Raw genomic sequence first — 20,604 nt, 5'->3', positions numbered from 1 at the left:
TCCAGAGGCAGCAGATTGGGATGCATCCCTCCAATCCTAGAAAGACTGAGTCAATTATGCATTTCCCCTATTTGCGATGATATCCCGGGGTACTTCTGAAAGCATGGTCTCAGAAATCAACCCTACTGGTAATAACCCCTCTCTGGCCATCACAACCATGGTTCCCTCAGCTTCTCAGCATGCTATGATAGACTACCCACGACTCATACAGATGCATCGGGATGCTCTTCGCGATCCAGAGGGAAATCTTCATCCTCTAGTACGACAAGGCCAACTACCTTTCATAGCATCTCATCTCGGGTCATACGAATCTACATTTAAACAGTTTTATTTTAGACCTAGCATGTATGTTTCAAATATAATATTGTAATATCTTAATGTATTTGAGATATATTTCTATGATTATTCAGCTTTCAACATGCATAATACGAGCCTCCTGTCTTTCTCTAAAATTAAAGATTTTCCTAGTCTTGTCGTCAGAAAATATAGATTTTATTAAAGACAGGAGGCGAGTATTATCCCTCCCATTAACCCACCCTGTTCTTTATGTTTCAGCTTAATCCTGTTTGGAGTTTCATCGTTCTTATCCTTTGAGTTCACTCTACTAGATACTACTTCTAGATTCGCAGCTCGAAAGAGGAAGAATATTGGGGATCATTCACGATATAGACTATGCTGATTGGCTACCGAGTGTTCCATTTCAGTTGCTCTATTTTTTTTGTCTTTTATTTACTAAACTTTTTTGAGAAATGTTTCTGCGGCTGGAGTTAAGTAAAGAAAATCTTTAATAAAATCTATATTTTCTGAGGTCAAGGCTAGGAAAATCTTGAAGCTGATTCACTCACACGGACTGGAGTCCAAGTTTATAGGCTCCTTAATTAGCGCATCTGTGCTTTCAGGGTAGCAACACAAAGTGCTGCGGAATTAGTTGGTGCTATAAAAATACCAACAACAAAAATAATAACCCTCTCCTGGTGTAAATGTACTATCACTTAAAGCACAGGTAATAAAGGAAAACCCAAGAGTGTAGTATTTTAAAAATAATTTAAAACTTTCAACCATATAATCAAGTAGTTGAGCACACGGTTTAGAGCCATAAAATCCTGGCTCTGAGGTAAATAAGCTTGGAGCCAATTTGAGGGGTGGCACTTTACCCATTAATGAGGTTACTGGAACTCCACAGGACCACAGAAAAGGGCTATGTGTAATTTATTAATCCAATTTAAAACAATGATGAAAAACAAATATAGCAAAAATAAAATGAATGTTGCACTTGCTTCAAACGGTCCTTAAAATTGCCAAAATGCATTTCACTCAAACCATGAGTCTCCTCAGTCAGCTGTAATGAGGTCCAGGAAATCCACCATTTTTAAATGTGAGCTGGGTCTTCCCTCCAAAACAGAGGTCTAAAAGCTAGCTAAGCATCATGGGAAATGTAGTCCAGGAATAATTTATGGTGTCAAGGTTAGCCATCACTAGAGAGCACTGGCTCTTCTAGTTACCATTATCTAGCTAGCTCCAGTTTTCAGTGTTTGCTCTAAAATCTAAGCAACACCAGTACATAGTTCAGACTATAAATTAAATGTTTTGCCTAATAACTGCAGAAATGGTGTTCATCTTGTTCTAGTTTTGTTTCCTAAAACGTGCAACAATATTGACATGTCATGTTTTATATTTACAACTTCCCGTGTCTTATACTCTTGTGGATCTGTCATCAAAAGCTTGTTTGTCTAACACTGGGGAAAAAAAAATGAATGACAAAAAAAAAAAAGTTACACCTTACTGCAAACCACAAAATGCAACGTCAAAGATGATATCATTCAATCTAGGCATGTATAAAAGTAGATTCTTATTTTCTTTAAAAAAAAAAGTAGTATTGTAGAGGAAAAGAGAACGTGTCCCTAAATGGGCACAATTGTTAAGTCAACTCTGGCTCTAAATGGGTGAATAATGAATGAAAATTTTGTAACAATGTAGCTTTCTACGTACATCATGATTACAGTGCGCACACAAACACTATTGTATTTTTTATGTAGTCCTGTCCACCAACACATCACCCACCCATTTGCTTGAATGGCATTGATGTATATTTGAATCACAAAAGCAAATAATATACCACTTTCTTGCATGGTACAGTGATACAATGAAAGGTGATAAAAATAAAATTCAATATAGGTCTTTCATGCACCAGATAGACAAACCAGTCATGACAAAAAAAAAATTGTCAAAATGCATTATTGATGTTTTGCGCCACAGTCAAAATGGAGTAGTAAATACAAGATACTCCCTCTTGGCTATGTCCAAGGTAGAAAGTTGACATGCAGGGCTGTCCCGAGAATCCAGTATACCAAGAAATAGCCTAGCAGTACTCGTGTTTGGGGTTGCAGTGACTTCCATGAACGGAGAAGACGAAGGGCAGGGTTAGATGATACACACCCTCTTTCAAGACCCCATATCCAGGGCTCATTTTTCTGGAGCTGGTGAGAGCAGTACCAAAAGAGTACTGGAGAAGATGACAAAAGCAGTCGGGTGAGGACCTGTGGAAAGCAGAAACAAAATGTATGACCTTTTCAGTGTGTACGTTTTGCTTAAAAACTGAACACAATAATAAGCACTATCTAAACACACCTACACCATCCACATTTTGGCTTACATTCTCTTCAATGCACATTTATTTTACTATTTTCTCTATACATTATTCAAGTTTTCTTTACCTGTATATGCATACAGAGGACTCCAAAAACCATAAGTGCTGTAATGTGTGCCACATAAAGGAAAACTCGATGTCCACAATATCCACTGGATGACTTCAGCTGTACTGTCCTCAGTCCCAAACTTATGCATAGGTATGGATTGGCCTGAAAATACTCCCATATCGCTCTAGTGCTCAATAATATCACTGGTAATGCCAGAAGAAAATTTGGAAGCTGGCGCAGCTGAAAGTACTGGAGGAAGCCAACTCCCCAGTACTCACTTTGTATAGAGGAATAGGCCATTGGAAGGTAGGTTGAGCACCAGGTGGGAAATTGTGCACCTGGAAGACGGTACTCCTTAGTTATTGCTAATTTCACTAGTTCTCTAGGAACTTTATTTTTTGTTGCAGAGGCCAGGCAGAATGTAGAATAACTAAAATACTGGAAAAGTGCAAATGGAAGAATTACCACAAAAATCCCTAGAAAGGTCCTTCCCATTCTATGGCAATTTCGTGAGCCATTCACAATTGATTGGACCACTGCATGCAGCAAAAACCCCACATTGGTCATACCATTGGAACGAGAGGCTGTAGCAAGGGATAGAAAAATACAACCACGGAGGATCATGTGCTTTTCCAGTAGCCACAATCCTATAAAAGTGGCAAGTGCAAACAAGCTCTCTGAGTAGGCAGCAGTCATAAAAATTGAAGCTGGGCTCATGCAGAAGAGTAGAGATGCCAAAAAGGCAGTACTGCGAGACTGCAGAGCTACACAGCCCAGAAGGTATAATGAAATAGCTGCTAATGTGAAACAGAAACAGTTTAGCAGAGCAGCAGATACCAGAAGTCTACTGCGTAAGGTGAGCGTCCATTTCAAAGGATAAAGTGGTCCATTGGCCAAACCAGTCAGACAGATAGGGAGCAATGGAAAGAATGCCATATTGTGTTCATATACATATCCATGTTCTGCTATGAAGAGGAAATGTTCAGCATCCCATCTTCCAAGCCCCCCTAGAAGAAATTCTGTTAGGTGATCCCCCGTACTATCTGGAGAGGTATGTGGAGGGGAGAAGGCATCAGCTTTATGGTCTGGAATTAGAGTGTTGAAGACTATCTGGTGAAGAGATAGAAACATGACAATTTACATATTACTGTTTGTATATTTTCAGTTTTTACATTAATTATTGCTGAGTAACACCATATTTGTACTCCAACAAAAATGTACAATTCACATATTGGGATCTGGAATTATTGCCACAAAAATTTGAATAATTCTAAACAAACAAGGAATTTTCTGCCTGGTGCAGTGATTACTCTGTGTGAAATTGCAGTAGTAGGCAAGTTATTTTGAGCAGCAACTATTTCAATATTATAATAAACTTTTTTTTAAATGATAAGTGTAAATCTGAGGGCATCTTATCCTGTTGTCCTTGCTTAGAAATTCTGGGAGAACACAGAGGGAAAAGTATAGCAATTGAGTGGCTTCCAAGCTAACCCTTTTTGGGGTTATTACGTTATTATAGGAAGCGATCCTCTTGTCTCAGGATCTTGGAATGTTATTATTCAAGATAAGACACTCCATTGTCTGGACAGATATAGTAGAAGTGCCACATGATCAAATAAACAACTGTATTATTATTTTTTAAGAATTTTACACTTAAACATTGACATGTGGCATATGTGCAGCTCAGTCATCTTTATTGCACATTTTAGCCAATATTTGAAATTATCTTATGTTTCCCATTACTTGTATAGCTTGCCCATTAATCAGACTTGACTTGATCACTAAAATAGAAGATTGTTTCTATACTTAAAATACATTTTCTTTGCCTTATTAAAGCCATGGCAGCATTACACTCTCTCACTTCTTCTATGCAGGGTTGTGGAGACAGTTGCTGCATGAAAGGGAGTGAGCAGTATTGTGTATAGTAATTTCACAGTTCTGTTTTCTGTACTTTTTGCTATGAGGGAAGAAGATACCCATAAGCAAAAAAGCTTTATTAAAAAAAAAAAAAGTTTAGTAAATAGGAAGCAATTTTACATTTTTAATATGCTCACGTTTAAAAACTTTGATTTATCTCTTACGTATCTGTATCATGTTTTGTTAGTTTTAAAAGACGTTTTATTTACTTTTATTCAGCACCAGGGAAAACTCATGGCACTCTTCTGCACGCCCTCTCCTGGCATCACAGGAGCAACACTGTGGTCCAATCACAGGCTTCTCACAGAATTTGTGAGTAGAAAATTCTAGCCATGTATCTACAGTGCCAGAGCGTCTGGTGAGAGTTGAATATTAGATACACAAAAAGAATGTGGGAATAGTGTAAACTAAAAATGAAAAAATTAGATACTTACTTCTTTTATCCATAGGAGTTCCAATCTGTTTTTTGTATGCCACCGATTTGATTAAGTATTCCTCTTTACACATTTTTAAACTTTTGGGGATGAATTTTATCTTTGAACATTTATCAAAGAAGTTTTAAAAAATAACAACACAACTACCTTGGACACCATTGAGATAATTGAGAACCTCCATTTAGAAAAACCTTTACATTTCTATGCGGAGGCATCAGTCTCATTTCACATGTTTTGAGTAAGGTGTGAATTGCAGTATTATTTCTAACCCTAATATCAGCAGCATACTTACCAACTTTCATTATTCCAGTATTTCAATCCAATCACTTATTCTAATTGGAAATTGTAAGTGATAGACTGTTACTCTCCTATGGAATTAGTACCTTGCCGAAATTAAAAACATACCGGGATCTGCCACCTACATCAGGGGCGACCTGGTGATAAGCCTGCTACCCGCATCGAGAGTCTGGAAGTTCGGAGACCCTTGGTTGAAGACTGCGGCCTGTGGACGATGGAAGAGGCGGCCGCTCTCCTCGCCCACGCATTGCAGGTGCGGTCTCACCGATGCCCTGCTCCTCCCAGGACCGGCGGGGGTTATCCCGGTCCAACCAGGAGAAGCACCCTACCTGTAAGTGCCCCGGAGATAAGACCCTATGAGCAGCCGGAAAACACGGGGCTAGACATCATGGCCGCCGCCATGTGCGCCTGCAACACAAAGCAACCTGATTTCGAGGCTAAGCTTGATGAGATATTTGCCAAGTTCTGGCTGAAAATAACAGCAAGGGAGAAACGAACTGGGACAGGCACCACTGTTGCAGAATTACCGGTAAACTCCCGACAGGAGAGAGCACCCCCCACAAGCACCCAAAACCCACAAACCAAGCAGCGAATGGCAGAGAAGAAAAGCCTACAAACTCAAGCGACTGAATCGGCCGTCGGCGGTGAGCAGCCACGGTAATCACCAGGCGAAATTACAACAACCTACCCGGCAAAGCACAGCGACTCCACGGCGCCTGCACAACGCCCCAAGGTGGATACAGCTGAGGGGGCCTGAACAGACCGCACCAAACCCTGCCCGCCGGCAACGTACAAAGGCAGACTCCCACCCAGATATGCCCCAGAGGACATTACAGACAGCACCTCGGGACATGAGGACCCCCCCACAGGGCATCGGCTGATGCCGACACGGAGGCAAGACGCCCCCCACTCCTGGCTGGGACAGACCCCTTTGAACATGACTCCCACACCTATCACAAGGGACCTTATAGGCAAGACCCTATATGCAGACCAAACCCTCCGGCAAGATTTAAGCTACTATGTGCACTTTCCGCTTCTCATGTAAAGTTCCTTTATGTTTTGTTATTTATTTACTCCACTACAGTGGATCAAGCTGAACCTACCTGGGTCAAAAGATAACACGAGCAAAACAAACACTGAGCAACTGATGCACACATGCTGCCTCGGTATCAACCTAGCCTTAATCGCAGACACATAGGCAGGCACACACAGATTTAACTGTGACTGACACCGCCAGAAGGCGCCATAGCTCTCTCATACCATAACCACAAAACGCGCTGAAACAGCTTCAGGAGCTATAGACACGTACATGCTTGTTAAATACTCAAATATATACGTCAGTTAATATAGATTGCTTACCACACCAGACTGTTTACCTCACTAACTGACATTTTGTCCACTCTAGACTCCTTTTTTGCAACAATTTAGATTGATACTATATGACAGATCTAATACATATGGATACTATCTACCTATTCTAATTTGTAACTACAATTCAGTAGAGTCTAGGTGAATATATGTGGATTCACTCTGATAGCCGGGATACCTATTAAGTCCCGCAGTCTGTGGGAACCTCTCTCTAGAGGAGTGTAACATTCGATTTATTATATACTGTACTATATACTGTACTGCTTACTTTAAACTCTAAATTGAATATTTGTGCCACTCCCTTTACCTTCTGAGGGTATCCATATTGCATCTACCCAGTTTTTAATTCACTATTTTCACGAGTGTTTCACTGTTATTTACACTTCATTTTGTTTTGTCCGTAAGCGGCTTAATAAAGTTTATACCTAATAATAATTATTCTAATAATCTAGAGATATCTTTTGGTGGAATGGATGTCCAATTTTTCCATCTCTAGTGGAACAACCATTTCACTCTAGTCCTTTTTCTTTTGCTTTGACATTTGTTATGTTATTGTTCCGCGCCTGTTATCATTATAATATAAAAAATGTGCAACTTCTATTGACGCCATACTAATAATACCCTTTATTTGTTATACTATGTTGGACAATGCTGTTGTGGCATATAAAGCTTGAATGTTGATACTTGCACAATAAAAATAAAGAATTATAAAAAAATAAAATAATAAAAATAAATGAATTAGTACCTTGCTGTTAAGTTGGTCCCAAGTTTCATTCCCTTGTGACCTAGGTACTTTCTATCCCTTCTCCCTCCATCCTTACATGTTGTTCCCTGAATATATGATACCCCACAGTAATTTTTTCTATCCCTAATATAAGCATCAGACTTGTTTTTCATTATTCCTGTATTTCAAGACAATTACTTATTCTTATTAGAAATAGAAATAAGGTCCAAATTTGTTTAGATGATTTGTCATATTAAGATATACATAACCCTCTTCAAGTAAGATAATACATTTGCTTGTGAACAAGTCAACTGTTTTTTATAATTTGAATTTATTTGATCTATCTACCTATGGGCCTATACACATTTAAAGGGGCGATATAAATGTGATTGCATAATGAATGTTTATTTCTTCCCCTTTTCACATTATTGCACTTGTGTAGCACTATAATGGTGTATTATTAGACAGATATTAATATGAGGGGAGGGGGGGGGGGGGGGGGGCAGAGACTAAGTAGTAATTGCAAGTGATAGATTGTGTTCCTCCCCTAGAGAATTTGTATTTTGGGGTTAAATATGAGCCAGGCTTCATTCCCTTGTGACCTAGGTACTTTTTAATTTCTTTCCCCTCCTTTCTTACACTTTGTTACCGGACTATAGGATACCCTTGGCCAGACTGTGGAGGGATAATCAGAGCAAGAGTTAATTTGGTTTAAGTTGAATACAACCTATGTATTCTTTAAATAACCAATATTGTATGGTAGAGTAGGTCCCAGGCCTTAACCCCTAGTGGCCGCGGTATCTAGTATACCGTCCGCCCCTGCTCCTTTTATAATTTCATTCTATTGGTTATTTCTCAGTTACTTACTAATCTATGATGAGGAATAGAAATGTGTACTACAGTTCTGTGGGGGTCAAATTACCAATAATGGAGGAATAGTAGAACATCTTTATATATTACCTCATTCTTTACTGCCTTAAAGTGCAACAAACTAGACTTTTGGTGACCAATGATCTTCATATAGCATAATTAACTAATAAAGCTTTTGAGGAGATACACTTTTATTTCCACATTCTTTTTTTTTGTTACTAGAGACTTAATGGGCTCTGCTATTAAGGGGGATTGGATTTGGCTACAATGGTAACTATGCAAATACAGTTGAGCTCGAAAGTTTGCATACCCTTGGATAATTGATAATATATGTACCATTTTTAAAGAAAACATGAGTAAGCAGGCAAAACACCTTTCTTTTATTTATTATGGGATTCCTATTTAACTATAGGTTATAACAGAATGACACAATCAAAAAACAAAACAAATAAAAAAATTAAATGACCCCTGGTCAAAAGTCTGCATACCCTTAGTTCTTAATACTGTGTATTGCCCCCTTTAGCATCAATGACAGACAGCTATTACAAAAGACTGCACGCTATGTGGCTCCTAATTCTTGCAGGTGGTATAGCTGCCCACTCGTCTTGGCAAAATGCCTCCAGGTCATGCAAAGTCTTTGGTCATCTTGCATGAACCGCACGTTTAAGATTTCCCCAGAGTGGCTCGATGATATTAAGGTCAGAAGACTGTGATGGCCACTCCAGAACCTTCATCTTTTTCTGTTGTAAACACTGGCATGTCAACATGGCATTGTCCTTGGGGTCATTGTCTTGCTGGAAAGACCAAGAGTATCCCATGTGCAGCCTTCGTGCAGAAGAATGCAAATTGTCTGATAACATGCTGCATTCATCTTGCCATCAATTTTCACAAGATTCCCCATGCCTTTAGAGCTCCCACCCCCCAAAACATCAGTGAGCCACCACCACTATGCTTTACAGTGGGGATGGTATTCTTTTCACTATAGGACCTGTTGACCATAAAGCTCGATTTTGATCTTGTCACTCAAAATAACCAAAAGCTGTGAGGTGTTTCAAGGTGTTGTTTGGCATATTGTAACTGGATTTTTTTTTTTTGCATTGGCACAGTAAAGGCTTCTTTCTGACAACTCGACCATGCAGCTCGTTTTTGTTCAAGTATCATATTTTGCTCCTTGAAACATCCACACAGTCTTTTCCCAGAGCCTCTTGTATTTCTCCTGAGGTTACCCGTGGGTTTTTCTTTGTATCCCAAACAATTCTTCTGACCGTTGAGGCTGAAATCTTTCTTGATCTACCTGACCTTTGAATTTTCCACTTCTTAAAATGCCCCTTTCCCTCCACCCCCCATCCCATGTTGCTGAACGGGTTAAAACCCCTTTAGTGACTTACCTGAGCCAGCGCCGAGGGACCTAATGTGCATGCGCGGCAATGGCCGTGCACGCGCATTAGACCTCCCCATAGGAAAGCATTATTCATTATAATGCTTTCCTATGGGGATTTCAGGGATTCTGGAGGTCCTTACAAAGCGTGAGGACGTCCAGCGTTGTTTAAAACACTTTCATGTTCTAAGAACACAGACCTCCCTCTAGTGGCTGTCTAATTGATAAAAACTGCAATAATTACACTTGCAGGGTTAAGGGTAGTGGGAGTTGGCACCCAGACCACTCCAATAGGCAGAAGTGGTCTGGGTGCCTGGAGTGTCCCTTTAAGTATTTGAACAGTATTGACTGGCATTTTCAAGGCTTTAGATATCTTTTTATATCCTTTTCCATCTTTATAAAAGTTCCATTTCCTTGGTACGCAGGTTTTTTTGACAGTTCTTTTTCTGCTCCCCATGGCTCAATATCTAGCCTGCTCAGTGCATATACGTGAGAGCTAAACTCATTGACTATTTATACACAAATTGCAATTCAAAAAGCTACAGGTGTGGGAAATTAAACTTTAATTTCTATTTTAACCTGTGTGTGTCACCTTGTGTGTTTGTAATAAGGCCAAACATTCAAGGGTATGTAAACGTTTGATCAGGGCCGTTTGGTTGATTTCTGTTATCGTCATGATTTAAATTGGAGCCAAACAGCTATAAATGGCTTCATATGATTACTATCCTTTAATAAAAAATGTTTTGCATAACCAGTCATATTTTCAAAACCAATGCCAAAATGTCACAATTTCTGCCAGGGTATGCCAACGTTTGAGAACATCTGCAGCTGTACTTTGTTTGTTGTGTATCTAATACTTAACTCTCACTAGACTTTCTGGCCCAGTAGATAAAAGGCTAACGTTTTCTACACACACACACAAATCCATATTAGTTAAGGGTCATGTCCTACCTATGCCACTTCTAGTGCTGGCTGGACACTAACGAACTTTGAGTAGAATCACCTGTTTAATATTCTCCTAGATAAGCCTCAGTCAACAGATGAAAAAAATGAGAATTGACAATAGGCAGCCCAGAACACAGTTCTGCACTACCTAAGTCACGTGTGCCAAGGGTGTAACTAGCCTCCTGCCACACAATTGCCAATGCCTCTGGATGTGCAGCGTTTCAAGCTGAAACCCTGCACAACCAGACTCCTACCACCATGACCACTTCAAAAAGCAGAAGTAGACATGGTGGTTGGAGTAACCTTTTAGGGGAATTTTCTTAAACCCTGGACTTGAAACCAGTGTTACTTTTGTAATGTATTATATAAACTCTTTAAAACTGCACTAATATACAGTCAATTGGATATAGCAAATCACATACAGTCAATTATATATAGCAAATCACATAGTAATTGCATCTTTTATATTGTTAGATAGTGAGGGCTTAAATGATTTGTAGTTCAGTTGTCAGCTTCAATTGAGTGCATCGCTGTAAAGTAATTGCACTTTGCAGAGTAGTTTCAGTATGTTTTCACAAATGCAACATGTTGCTGTACACGCTTTCAAATAAAAATATATAATTCATTTACAAGATACATGAATCTACAGAAAAAATACAGCACTCACCTGCATTGCAAGTGTGATCCCTCGAGAACACAGAGAAAAGTGAAATACCTCCTTGAGGAACGGGTCCCAGGTCCACCACATGTTGCTGTGGATTTAATGGAATTCACATCAATCTGGTGAGAGACAAGATTAAGCATATAATTTGCGTACTATCAATGTTACTTACTAAAAGTGAATTTCAGATTTAAATTCAAAATAGCTAAATTGGAAATTTTCTCCTAGTCAGGTATGTTTCCAGTTTGGCTATTTTAGTCTAACATTTTAAACTTGCTATGAATTCCTGACAATTCTCTCTTTAGTGAATAATCCAATAATAAAATCAATTGCCAATATGGACAATGTTTCTTACTTTCAATTTGCTGAGGCCTCAGTGATTTGTCTGTGCCAGTTCCACATCCACAATGTATTCTGGTTTTTAACTTCTCTATAAATTATGTTCATCATAGGGGAGTTATGTTGATGCTTGCAAAGTATTGTGGGTAATGTTTTTGTTCTAGCACTAGTTTCTGTTATTTAAAATTAATACTAAAGGAATTGTACTACAACACTGTTAAAGGGACACTATAGTCACCTGAACAACTTTAGCCTAATGAAGCAGTTTTGGTGTATAGAACATGCCCCTGCAGCCTCACTGCTCAATCCTCTGCCATTTAGGAGTTAAATCCCTTTGTTTATCAACCCTAGTCACACCTCCCTGCATGTGACTTGCACAGCCTTCCATAAACACTTCCTGTAAAGAGAGCCCTATTTAGGCTTTCTTTATTGCAAATTCTGTTTAATTAAGATTTTCTTATCCCCTGCTATGTTAATAACCTGCTAGACCCTGCAAGAGCCTCCTGTATGTGATTAAAGTTCAATTTAGAGATTGAGATACAATTATTTAAGGTAAATTACATCTGTTTGAAAGTGAAACCAGATTTTTTTTTCCATGCAGGCTCTGTCAATCATAGCCAGGGGAGGTGTGGCTAGGGCTGCATAAACAGAAACAAAGTGATTTAACTCCTAAATGACAGTGAATTGAGCAGTGCAATTGCAGGGGAATGATCTATACCAGTGATGGCGAACCTTTTTGAGCCCGAGTGCCCAAACCGCAATACATGCCAACTTTTTTTCCCTCAAAGTGCCAACATGGCAATTAAACCTGAATACTGAGGTTTACGTTTAGAAAAAACTACTCGTACAGTTAACAACTTTTGTTTTAAAAGAAGAACACAACAGAGAGTTAAATTATAAAAATTTAAAATAATGATATAAATTAAGCTTATATTAGTATCTCCAACAAATGCAATACATACACACAGACTGCTGAACACATTCACACACCAACTGCTTAATACAAACACACACACCGAGACACAGACAGACTGCTAAATGCACACACAGTCCGCTAAATACACGCACACTGCTGAGTACGCAGTCTGCTGAATACACACACACACACACACACACTGCTGAATACATAAAGACTGCTGAACACACACACATATACTGCATTGAGGGGTGCAGTGTATGTGTCTGTGTGTAATGTTGTGTGGGGGGGTGGGGTGCTGTGTGTGGGGGGTTGGGGTGCAGTGTGTGGGGGGTAGGGTGCTTTGTGTGGGGGGTAGGGTGCTTTGTGTGTGGGGGGTAGGGTGCTGTGTGTGTGGGGGGGTAGGGTGTTGTGTGTGTGGGGGGGTAGGGTGCTGTGTGTGTGGGGGGGTAGGGTGCTGTGTGTGTGGGGGGGTAGGGTGCTGTGTGTGTGGGGGGGTAGGGTGCTGTGTGTGTGTGTGTGGGGGTAGGGTGCTGTGTGTGTGTGTGGGGGTAGGGTGCTGTGTGTGTGGGGGTAGGGTGCTGTGTGTGTGGGGGTAGGGTGCTGTGTGTGGGGGGGTAGGGTGCTGTGTGTGGGGGGGTAGGGTGCTGTGTGTGTGTGGGGGAAAGGGTGCTGTGTGTGTGTGGGGGAAAGGGTGCTGTGTGTGTTTGGGGGAAAGGGTGCTGTGTGTGTTTGGGGGAAAGGGTGCTGTGTGTGTTTGGGGGAAAGGGTGCTCTGTGTGTGTTTGGGGGAAAGGGTGCTCTGTGTGTGTTTGGGGGAAAGGGTGCTGTGTGTGTTTGGGGGAAAGGGTGTTGTGTGTGTGGGGGGGGTAGGGGTGCTGTGTGTGGGGGGGGTAGGGGTGCTGTGTGTGGGGGGGTAGGGGTGCTGTGTGTGGGGGGGTAGGGGTGCTGTGTGTGGGGGGGGTAGGGGTGCTGTGTGGAGGGGGGGTAGGTGTCCTGGGGGTAGGGGTGCTGTGGGTAGTGGGAGTAGGGGTGCTGTGGGTAGTGGGAGTAGGGGTGCTGGGGGTAGTGGGAGTAGGGGTGCTGGGGGTAGTGGGAGTAGGGGTGCTGGGAGTAGGGGTGCTGTGGGTAGTGGGAGTAGGGGTGCTGGGGGTAGTGGGAGTAGGGGTGCTGGGAGTAGAAGGAGTAGGGGTGCTGGGGGTAGTAGGAGTAGGGGTGCTGGGGGTAGTGGGAGTAGGGGTGCTGGGGGTAGTGGGAGTAGAAGGAGTAGGGGTGCTGGGGGTAGTGGGAGTAGAAGGAGTAGGGGTGCTGGGGGTAATGGGAGTAGGGGTGCTGGGGGTAAGGGGGGTAGGTTATTAAATCAGTATCCCCCCCCCCTTCCCTTCCCTTCCCTTCTTGTTACCTTTGGTGAAGGGGAGGGGGGGAACACAGTCATCCCTGGTGGTCCGGTGGTGGTATGCAGGACAGGACAGGTCCTGCAGCTCTCCTGTCCTCCCGTGCGATGCTGTGTGGAGCGTTGCCATGGTAACGCGCGGCAACGCTCCACACAGCTCGCGGGAGAGCTGCTTCCTCGATCCCTCCCCCTGCTTCCGGTCCTGCCGACACGGAAGCAGAGTAGGCGCCTGCCGTTTTGGGCAGGCGGGCGCCTACTCTGCAGTGATGGCAAAGCTATGGCCGCGTGCCCACAGAGAGGGCCCGGCGTGCCACCTGTGGCACGCGTGCCATAGGTTCACCATCACTGATCTATACACTAAAACTGCTTTATTTAGCTAAAGTAATTTTGGTGACTATAGTGTTCCTTTAAATTGTAAACACATGCGCAGTCATGCGAACCAGAACAGAGGCTTCTAAATGAGAGGCCTCTGATTGGTGAATTCCCTTACACAGACTGAATGTGAAGCAGAAAAAGGAGAGAGACTGCAAAAGCTTCAGAAAGCAGGTTTGCAGCTTTTGCAAGCGTTGTTTTGTTTTCATATACTCTCAAAGAAAACAAGCAGAAGTATATATATTAAACAGTAAAAAAAAAAAAAATATTAAAATTAGTGTTAGTATGAGAACGTCACCTTTATCTGTTTAGGCAATTAGTTAGCCCTTGTCTTACCATGTAGGAGAGGAAGTGTATTACATTTGGAAGTTAACAGATACAGGTTCCTTGTAAACAAACATGTATTGTATACTTATTCAAGTGACTGAAAAGAGAAACTAGAGTTTAATAGGACCCTAAGCACCAAAACCACTTACTCCTAATAAATTATCTTTAGAGAGATGGTAATGTGTACATTTTGCCATAAAGACACCTCAACTAATAAAGGCACTTTATCATTGAAGACTTACTTACCTATTGGCACAATGCCACCAAATGCTGTGATTGCACTGTATTGCATGCTTCTATGTAAAAAGTATCCAAATGGCTGATTGTTACTTATGTCCATTAGGTCCCCAATATTTGTTTATAAGATAATCTGTATCAATGATCTCAGAAAATGAGTAACAGCTGCTTGGCATTGGATAAAAAGTGTTAAAATAATGGTGGTAATTATATGTTAAAGAGAGGGTGGGGGCAATCTAAATCTTTTAAGGAATGCTCTAATATTAAAGGGAAACATATAGCTTCCCCTTCTGTCAAACTCCTTCTGTCACTTACCTAGGTCCAAAAGCCACCTAAGCACCCAGAAGTCCCTCAAGTGGCTGTCTGGTAGACAGCCACTAAGAGGAGATAACCCTAGGAGGTAATTATTGCAGTTTATTAAAAACTGCAATAATTAAATTCTCAGGCTTTAGGGTGATGGAACACGGCACCCGGACCACTTCAATGAGCTGAAGTGGTCTCGGTGCCTATAGTGTCCCTTTCAAATTAAATATATTTGTTTTTGCTGTTCGAGTGTTTTCCTTTAAGTTAAGTTTCCACACTCCTTAAACCATCTATAGCGAGACCTCCAAGTGTAGAAGTTGCTGCAAAAAAAGCCTTTGGATAGGCAGCTGCAACCTGCTCAGACGCTACTTGGTCAAATAATCACATGCTCAGGCCTGCGAGAGTGGGAAAGATAAAAGTACAGATATGAGGGGAAAAAGGACAAGAAGAGAAAGGGCAAGTCATTGAACCAGGAGACAACATGAGGAGATACATGGGATAGCAAAGACTTTGGAGAGAACACCAAGAGTAATGGTGTTGCCCTTGCAAAACAGCAGGCATGGGGAGTGTGGTCAGAGCCTCTGGCAGGTGTAGAGTGCCTTAGTTGCTCCATCACAATCTTGATACTTAACAAATTATTTGGACCGCTGCCACCGGTTCCCCAGCATCTACAATCCAGAAAGAGCAATCACTATGGTCTACACCAGCCACACTCCCTACTGGCAGCTTTCTTGGACATTGTCACATAGAAACTCCCCCTCCCCCACTTCCCTGCAGAAAGGTAGGAAGGAGACGGAAAAAAAAAAAACACAGACCACCACCACACACTGAAACAAGTATCAGAATCCTATGGCATGGTAGGTACCTTTGCACAGCCCATGAGGCTACCAGACCCAAACAAGCTGGGGACAATTAAGAATCTCCAGCGGAGCTGGACGGTCAAATACCCCAGTAGAACTTCTTTAGATATCTGCTGGTGCCCGATTGCTGAAGGTGCAATTAATTTGTAGCAGAGCTGGGCGAAAGTCATATCAAGGCCAAGTTCTTACCAGTGTTTGCAAAGGCAGTGGGCAATGTATCTGGCTGTGTGTATTGGGTTGTGTGTTTCTGGATATGTGTATTGGGGATCTACGTATGTCTGGCAGCATGTGTTGGGTTGTGTATGTCTAACAATGTGTATCAGTGTCCTTGTGAGTATCCCATCAGTGTGGTTTGAATGTATTTCTGTGTGTAAGTCTGGAAGTGTGTGTTGGAGGCACACACAAAATACTACACACAGCCCATAGCTAACACAGACAGCTTCACATCCAGCCCCTAGAAACAACACTGGTAACCTACATAAAACCCCACAAGCAGCCGCCCCATAAATACACATGCACTACCACATACAATATATACCCAGACACAAATCAGCCCCCTATACACTACCCACATTCATACACATAACATGTACATACACAAAACACATATACATACATAGCACCCAATACCAAAACTTTATAACAATGCTCACATATGCCAGAGCTTGACAAATTTGCTTGGAATCTAGGAGCCAGCTAAAAAAGTTAGGAGCCAGGTTTTTGAACATCAAATACAATTCTATTAGGAGATGTTGACTGGGTCATGCACAATAGTTTCCCAATGCTTTCCTATAATGAAGCATTGAATTGGCTGGTCTCAGCCATGGATAAGGGGTCAACTGTGGTGAAACCAGCAAAGCTTGATAAAATAAAAAGGGAATAACACACTTCCCATGTGAATGGAGGGGGCAGGTCACATAAACAGACACACACACACACACACTCATTGACAGAAACATACATGCATTTTCACATACACCTAGGATGATTTGTTTTATCTCAATTTAAATCCACCCAGCCTCCTTACCTGGAGTGGATCGGCTTTCCTGGGGTCCAGTGATCTTCCTACTCTACTCCTTTTGTGAACCGTTTAGTGATGCTGTGGCCCGAGTGAAGTCATATACCGGCTCCCTGTATAAATCAAGGGCATATGAGGGAGCTAACAGCTCCCTTGCCGCCTCCTCACTCAGGCAGCTGCCTGCCCGCCTCATCTGTCCATAAATTGCCTGCTCGCCTCCGATCTCAGGCAGCTGGTCACCTCAGGGGCTGAATAGGTTCACAAATCCCAGGCGCCAGGACAAATTTCCTAGTCACCAACCTGGGATTTGTCGAGTTCTGATATATGCACAAATACAACAAGCAGCAGCAGCACCAATAGATGACGCGAGCAGCATACAGCAACACACGTTAAAGGACCACTCTCACATCAAAACTATTTTTTTTTTTAATATAACAATCCTTTAATATAGAGAGGGGAGGGGGTTGAGAAGGAAAAACACATCCCCAATTTTAGTATATGATAGGATCCATATACATGCACAAAGGGTCAGACAGTGTTTGAAATCTGACAATGTCTATGGTTTTCCCTGTTTCTGTGCAGGGAGTGAAGCAGGGAAGATCACAGACACTAACTGTCCATTTTCAAACACTGTCTGGATAAAGGTGCATACATATGGCTGAAAGATCATGTCATATACTAAAAGGTAGGGCTGGATTTTTCCAATTTATTTATTTACAAATACAAAATAGGACTGGCACGCCAAGGGACTTCAGAGTCTTGTTTAGGCAAAGGGCTGCAAAAAAGTTGCCTACCCTGCAAATGTCCGTACTCCCACCTCTGATGCTCGCCTTCAAGATTTCTCGAGGGCTGCACCCTTGTGGATCTCACTTCCCTCCTCCATTAGATGCTCACCCAGTTTCCAATCCTTCAAAAAATCATTAAAAAACGACTTCTTCATAAAAGCGTATCAATTAAACTGTTAATAGCTCCCGACTGATTCCTCTCTTGCAACTGTCACTAGTCTAATACTATCCTTACCTTTTGTGTCACTTTACCCCACTCCCTCTAGCATGAAAGCTCATTGAGCAGGGCCCTCAACCCCTCTGTTCCGTGTGTCCAACTTGTCTGGTTACAACTACATGTCTGTTCGTCCACCAATTGTAAAGCACTGCGGAATTTGATGGCGCTATATAAATAATATAATAATAATATAGAAAACCTTACATTACAGAGAAAATAAATGGAAAGATATAGTCTAGGGGAAGCTGGGTTGTATGAGATTGGGGTATCCGGTCTGGTTACTTACTTAGGAATAGGTAGATTGTGTATGACAAGCCAGGAATGGCGGAGAAACACATATAATTCACGGATGAAGAGTGTGAGAGACCAGTGATTTCATGCAAGAGGGACTTTCAGGGGCTTTATATAAACGCAAGACCTAGTTTACAAAATGTGGGTAAATCCATTGTGTATTTAAAAAGACTGTCTTTAAAATGGCCAATCACATTTTAATTTTTAACTTTCACTGAGAAGCAAAATAAATGAATAATGGGAGCACAGCGCTGTATGCTATAACCAGTTTAAATTAAATACATCGGTATAAAATGATTTTCTATACCATTAGCACAATATGATTCTAGTGTTATCATCCAGTAACTCAATATCTGTTCAACTCCACATCAGCAAAAGATATCTACTTTTATTTATCTCCCAAAAGAAAGCAATAGGAGGCTAATGCGTATCCACCACAAAACACTGCGCCAATCAGCACCTCCTCAGAGAGATGCACTGAATCAATGTATCTCTAAGGGGAATGGTCAGCGTCTACATGCAACGCATGGAGACGCTGAAAATCTAGCAGCCATCTGAGTGACTGCCATTTTAGATGTTTCTAGGCAGTAATGTAAATCCTGCCGTTTGCCTGAAAGGGCAGTGTTTCCATTAAAATGCCTGAAGGAACTCACTATAATCACCAGAACAAATACATTGAGCTGTAGCTGATCTGATGACTATAGGGTCCCTTTAAATAATAACAAAAAAAATAAACAACTATTTAACCAGAGAAACTGCAAACATCGCACTTTAGCACAGGATCGCACTATTAATTAAGACCTCCACTGGGTGATACATTTTGCTAACACGATAATAGTAACCATTCATTTCCGGTGTAACAGACGCCATCTTAATACTCCCACCTCGTAGACATAATAGACGAGCGACCCACCTGAGCGGCCTGTTGTCATTACGTCATATCCGTCCGGATGCCATACTGGTCACACCGACTTCCGGTGTGTCTGTTTACTATCAATGTTCGGTGCGCTGGATGGGACAGGCGCTTAGTCCGCTCTCACCCAGCGCCAAGCCAGCGCCTGGCATACAAACCCGGCCATTGTCTGTATAATTGTATTGTAGCGGTTAATGCCTGGGTTACAAGCCGTGCACTGGTTAAACTGGCGATCCTGTGGCCGGCGTGCAGCTTCCTGGTAATTTCCCCCCGCCCCCCATGCTGACAGTGTGCTCACTCTCTGTATACCATAGGCATTTTACATGAGATGGCACGTGGCGGTTTTGTAAAAGTGAAAAGAAAAAAAAAAAATTCATATCGGTTTTGATTATATTTTAGTTTCCAGTAGATAACTAACTGGTCGATGAGTTAAGCTAAAAGCCTTTTACTGTACTCAGGGAGGTCATATAAAAGGTGATATTTATTTTCCATTGAATAATGTAACTTATTCAATGGGAAATGAATCCCACATGGCAGAGGTCGGACCACATCAGTGTTGATCATTTTATACCAATAAACACAAAAGAAGAGGGCCAGAAACAGACAGAGTGTAGACCTGGATTGCTCCTATAATCCCACTTTAGACCAGGCTTTCCCAAACTCTGGCCCTCCAGATGTTGCTGAACTACAACTCCCATGATTCTCAGCCTATTTTTTTTCCCCCATAAAATTATGGGAGTTGTAGTTAAGCAACATGTGGAGGGCCGGAGTTTGGGGAAGCCTGTTTTAGACGCGATACACGCTTTAATCTCCCTCTTTTGCATTTGGTTGTGTGGACCCTTTTCCCTACCTTAAAGCGGCACGGTATTACCTTTCTCCAATTGCTTCCTCTTCTTTCCCTCTCTTAGGTTCTGTTCTTTTCTTCTTCCTATCTAATCTAGTTTTCTTAAAAACATAAGACAAAGTAGGGACTACTTTGTCTTATGTATTTTTTCTACACTTGACCAGTGCTGACCCACTTCTTGTGGGTCAAATACATTTTCCCACAATACTCACCCTTTCCTCCGTGATCTCGCGATGCCTCCTTTCACTATTCCCGAACGTCTTGTCATTTAGACAGGACGCCAGTGAAACCAAATTTTGGCCTAACAGAATGAGAACCGTTTGTCCATTCGTGTTCGGGTGACATTTGGTAGTTTTAGATGGGTTCAAAGTTTCATTTGAATGCAGCTAATAGATAATAGCTTATCTAATAAGCTATCTTATTAGATAGCTCTCTAATACGGTGGGAATTAGGGAGCTATCTACCAAAAGGCTGAAACACCAAGATTGGTCTTTCAGCAA

The 20,604-nt window shown here is 41.7% G+C and overlaps 1 protein-coding gene across 7 annotated transcripts; it reads right to left on the bottom strand.

Annotated features, from left to right (window-relative positions):
• Positions 1–718: 718 nt before the first annotated feature.
• PIGV (phosphatidylinositol glycan anchor biosynthesis class V) lies at positions 719–19,306 on the bottom strand. 7 transcript variants are annotated; one of them, XM_063453403.1, is made up of 4 exons: positions 19,261–19,306; positions 11,297–11,409; positions 2,715–3,806; positions 719–2,537 (listed from the first exon to the last, which is right to left on the bottom strand). In XM_063453403.1, exons 2-4 carry the CDS (start codon positions 11,375–11,377, stop codon positions 2,295–2,297), a joined length of 1,416 nt encoding a protein of 471 aa, XP_063309473.1. In that variant the 5' UTR covers positions 11,378–11,409; positions 19,261–19,306; the 3' UTR covers positions 719–2,294. The 7 variants fall into 7 exon arrangements, with proteins under 7 accessions (XP_063309473.1, XP_063309488.1, XP_063309503.1 ...); XM_063453418.1 differs by lacking the exon at positions 19,261–19,306 and adding an exon at positions 19,232–19,260; XM_063453433.1 differs by lacking the exon at positions 19,261–19,306 and adding an exon at positions 19,165–19,235.
• Positions 19,307–20,604: the final 1,298 nt, after the last annotated feature.

Source organism: Pelobates fuscus, chromosome 1, assembly GCF_036172605.1.
Source record: "Pelobates fuscus isolate aPelFus1 chromosome 1, aPelFus1.pri, whole genome shotgun sequence".
NCBI classification, from domain to species: domain Eukaryota; kingdom Metazoa; phylum Chordata; class Amphibia; order Anura; family Pelobatidae; genus Pelobates; species Pelobates fuscus.
Note: the sequence above shows the minus strand (reverse complement) of the source record. Positions and strands in the feature narration are given on the sequence as shown.

Coding starts and splice junctions, on each gene's coding strand:
- PIGV (XM_063453403.1), bottom strand. CDS start 11,377: ATGTGGTGGACCTGGGACCCGTTCCTCAAGGAGGTATTTCACTTTTCT. Junction 3,807..11,296: donor GGATCACACTTGCAATGCAG/GTGAGTGCTGTA, acceptor TCTCTTCACCAG/ATAGTCTTCAACACTCTAAT. Junction 2,538..2,714: donor TCCTCTGTATGCATATACAG/GTAAAGAAAACT, acceptor TGCTTTCCACAG/GTCCTCACCCGACTGCTTTT.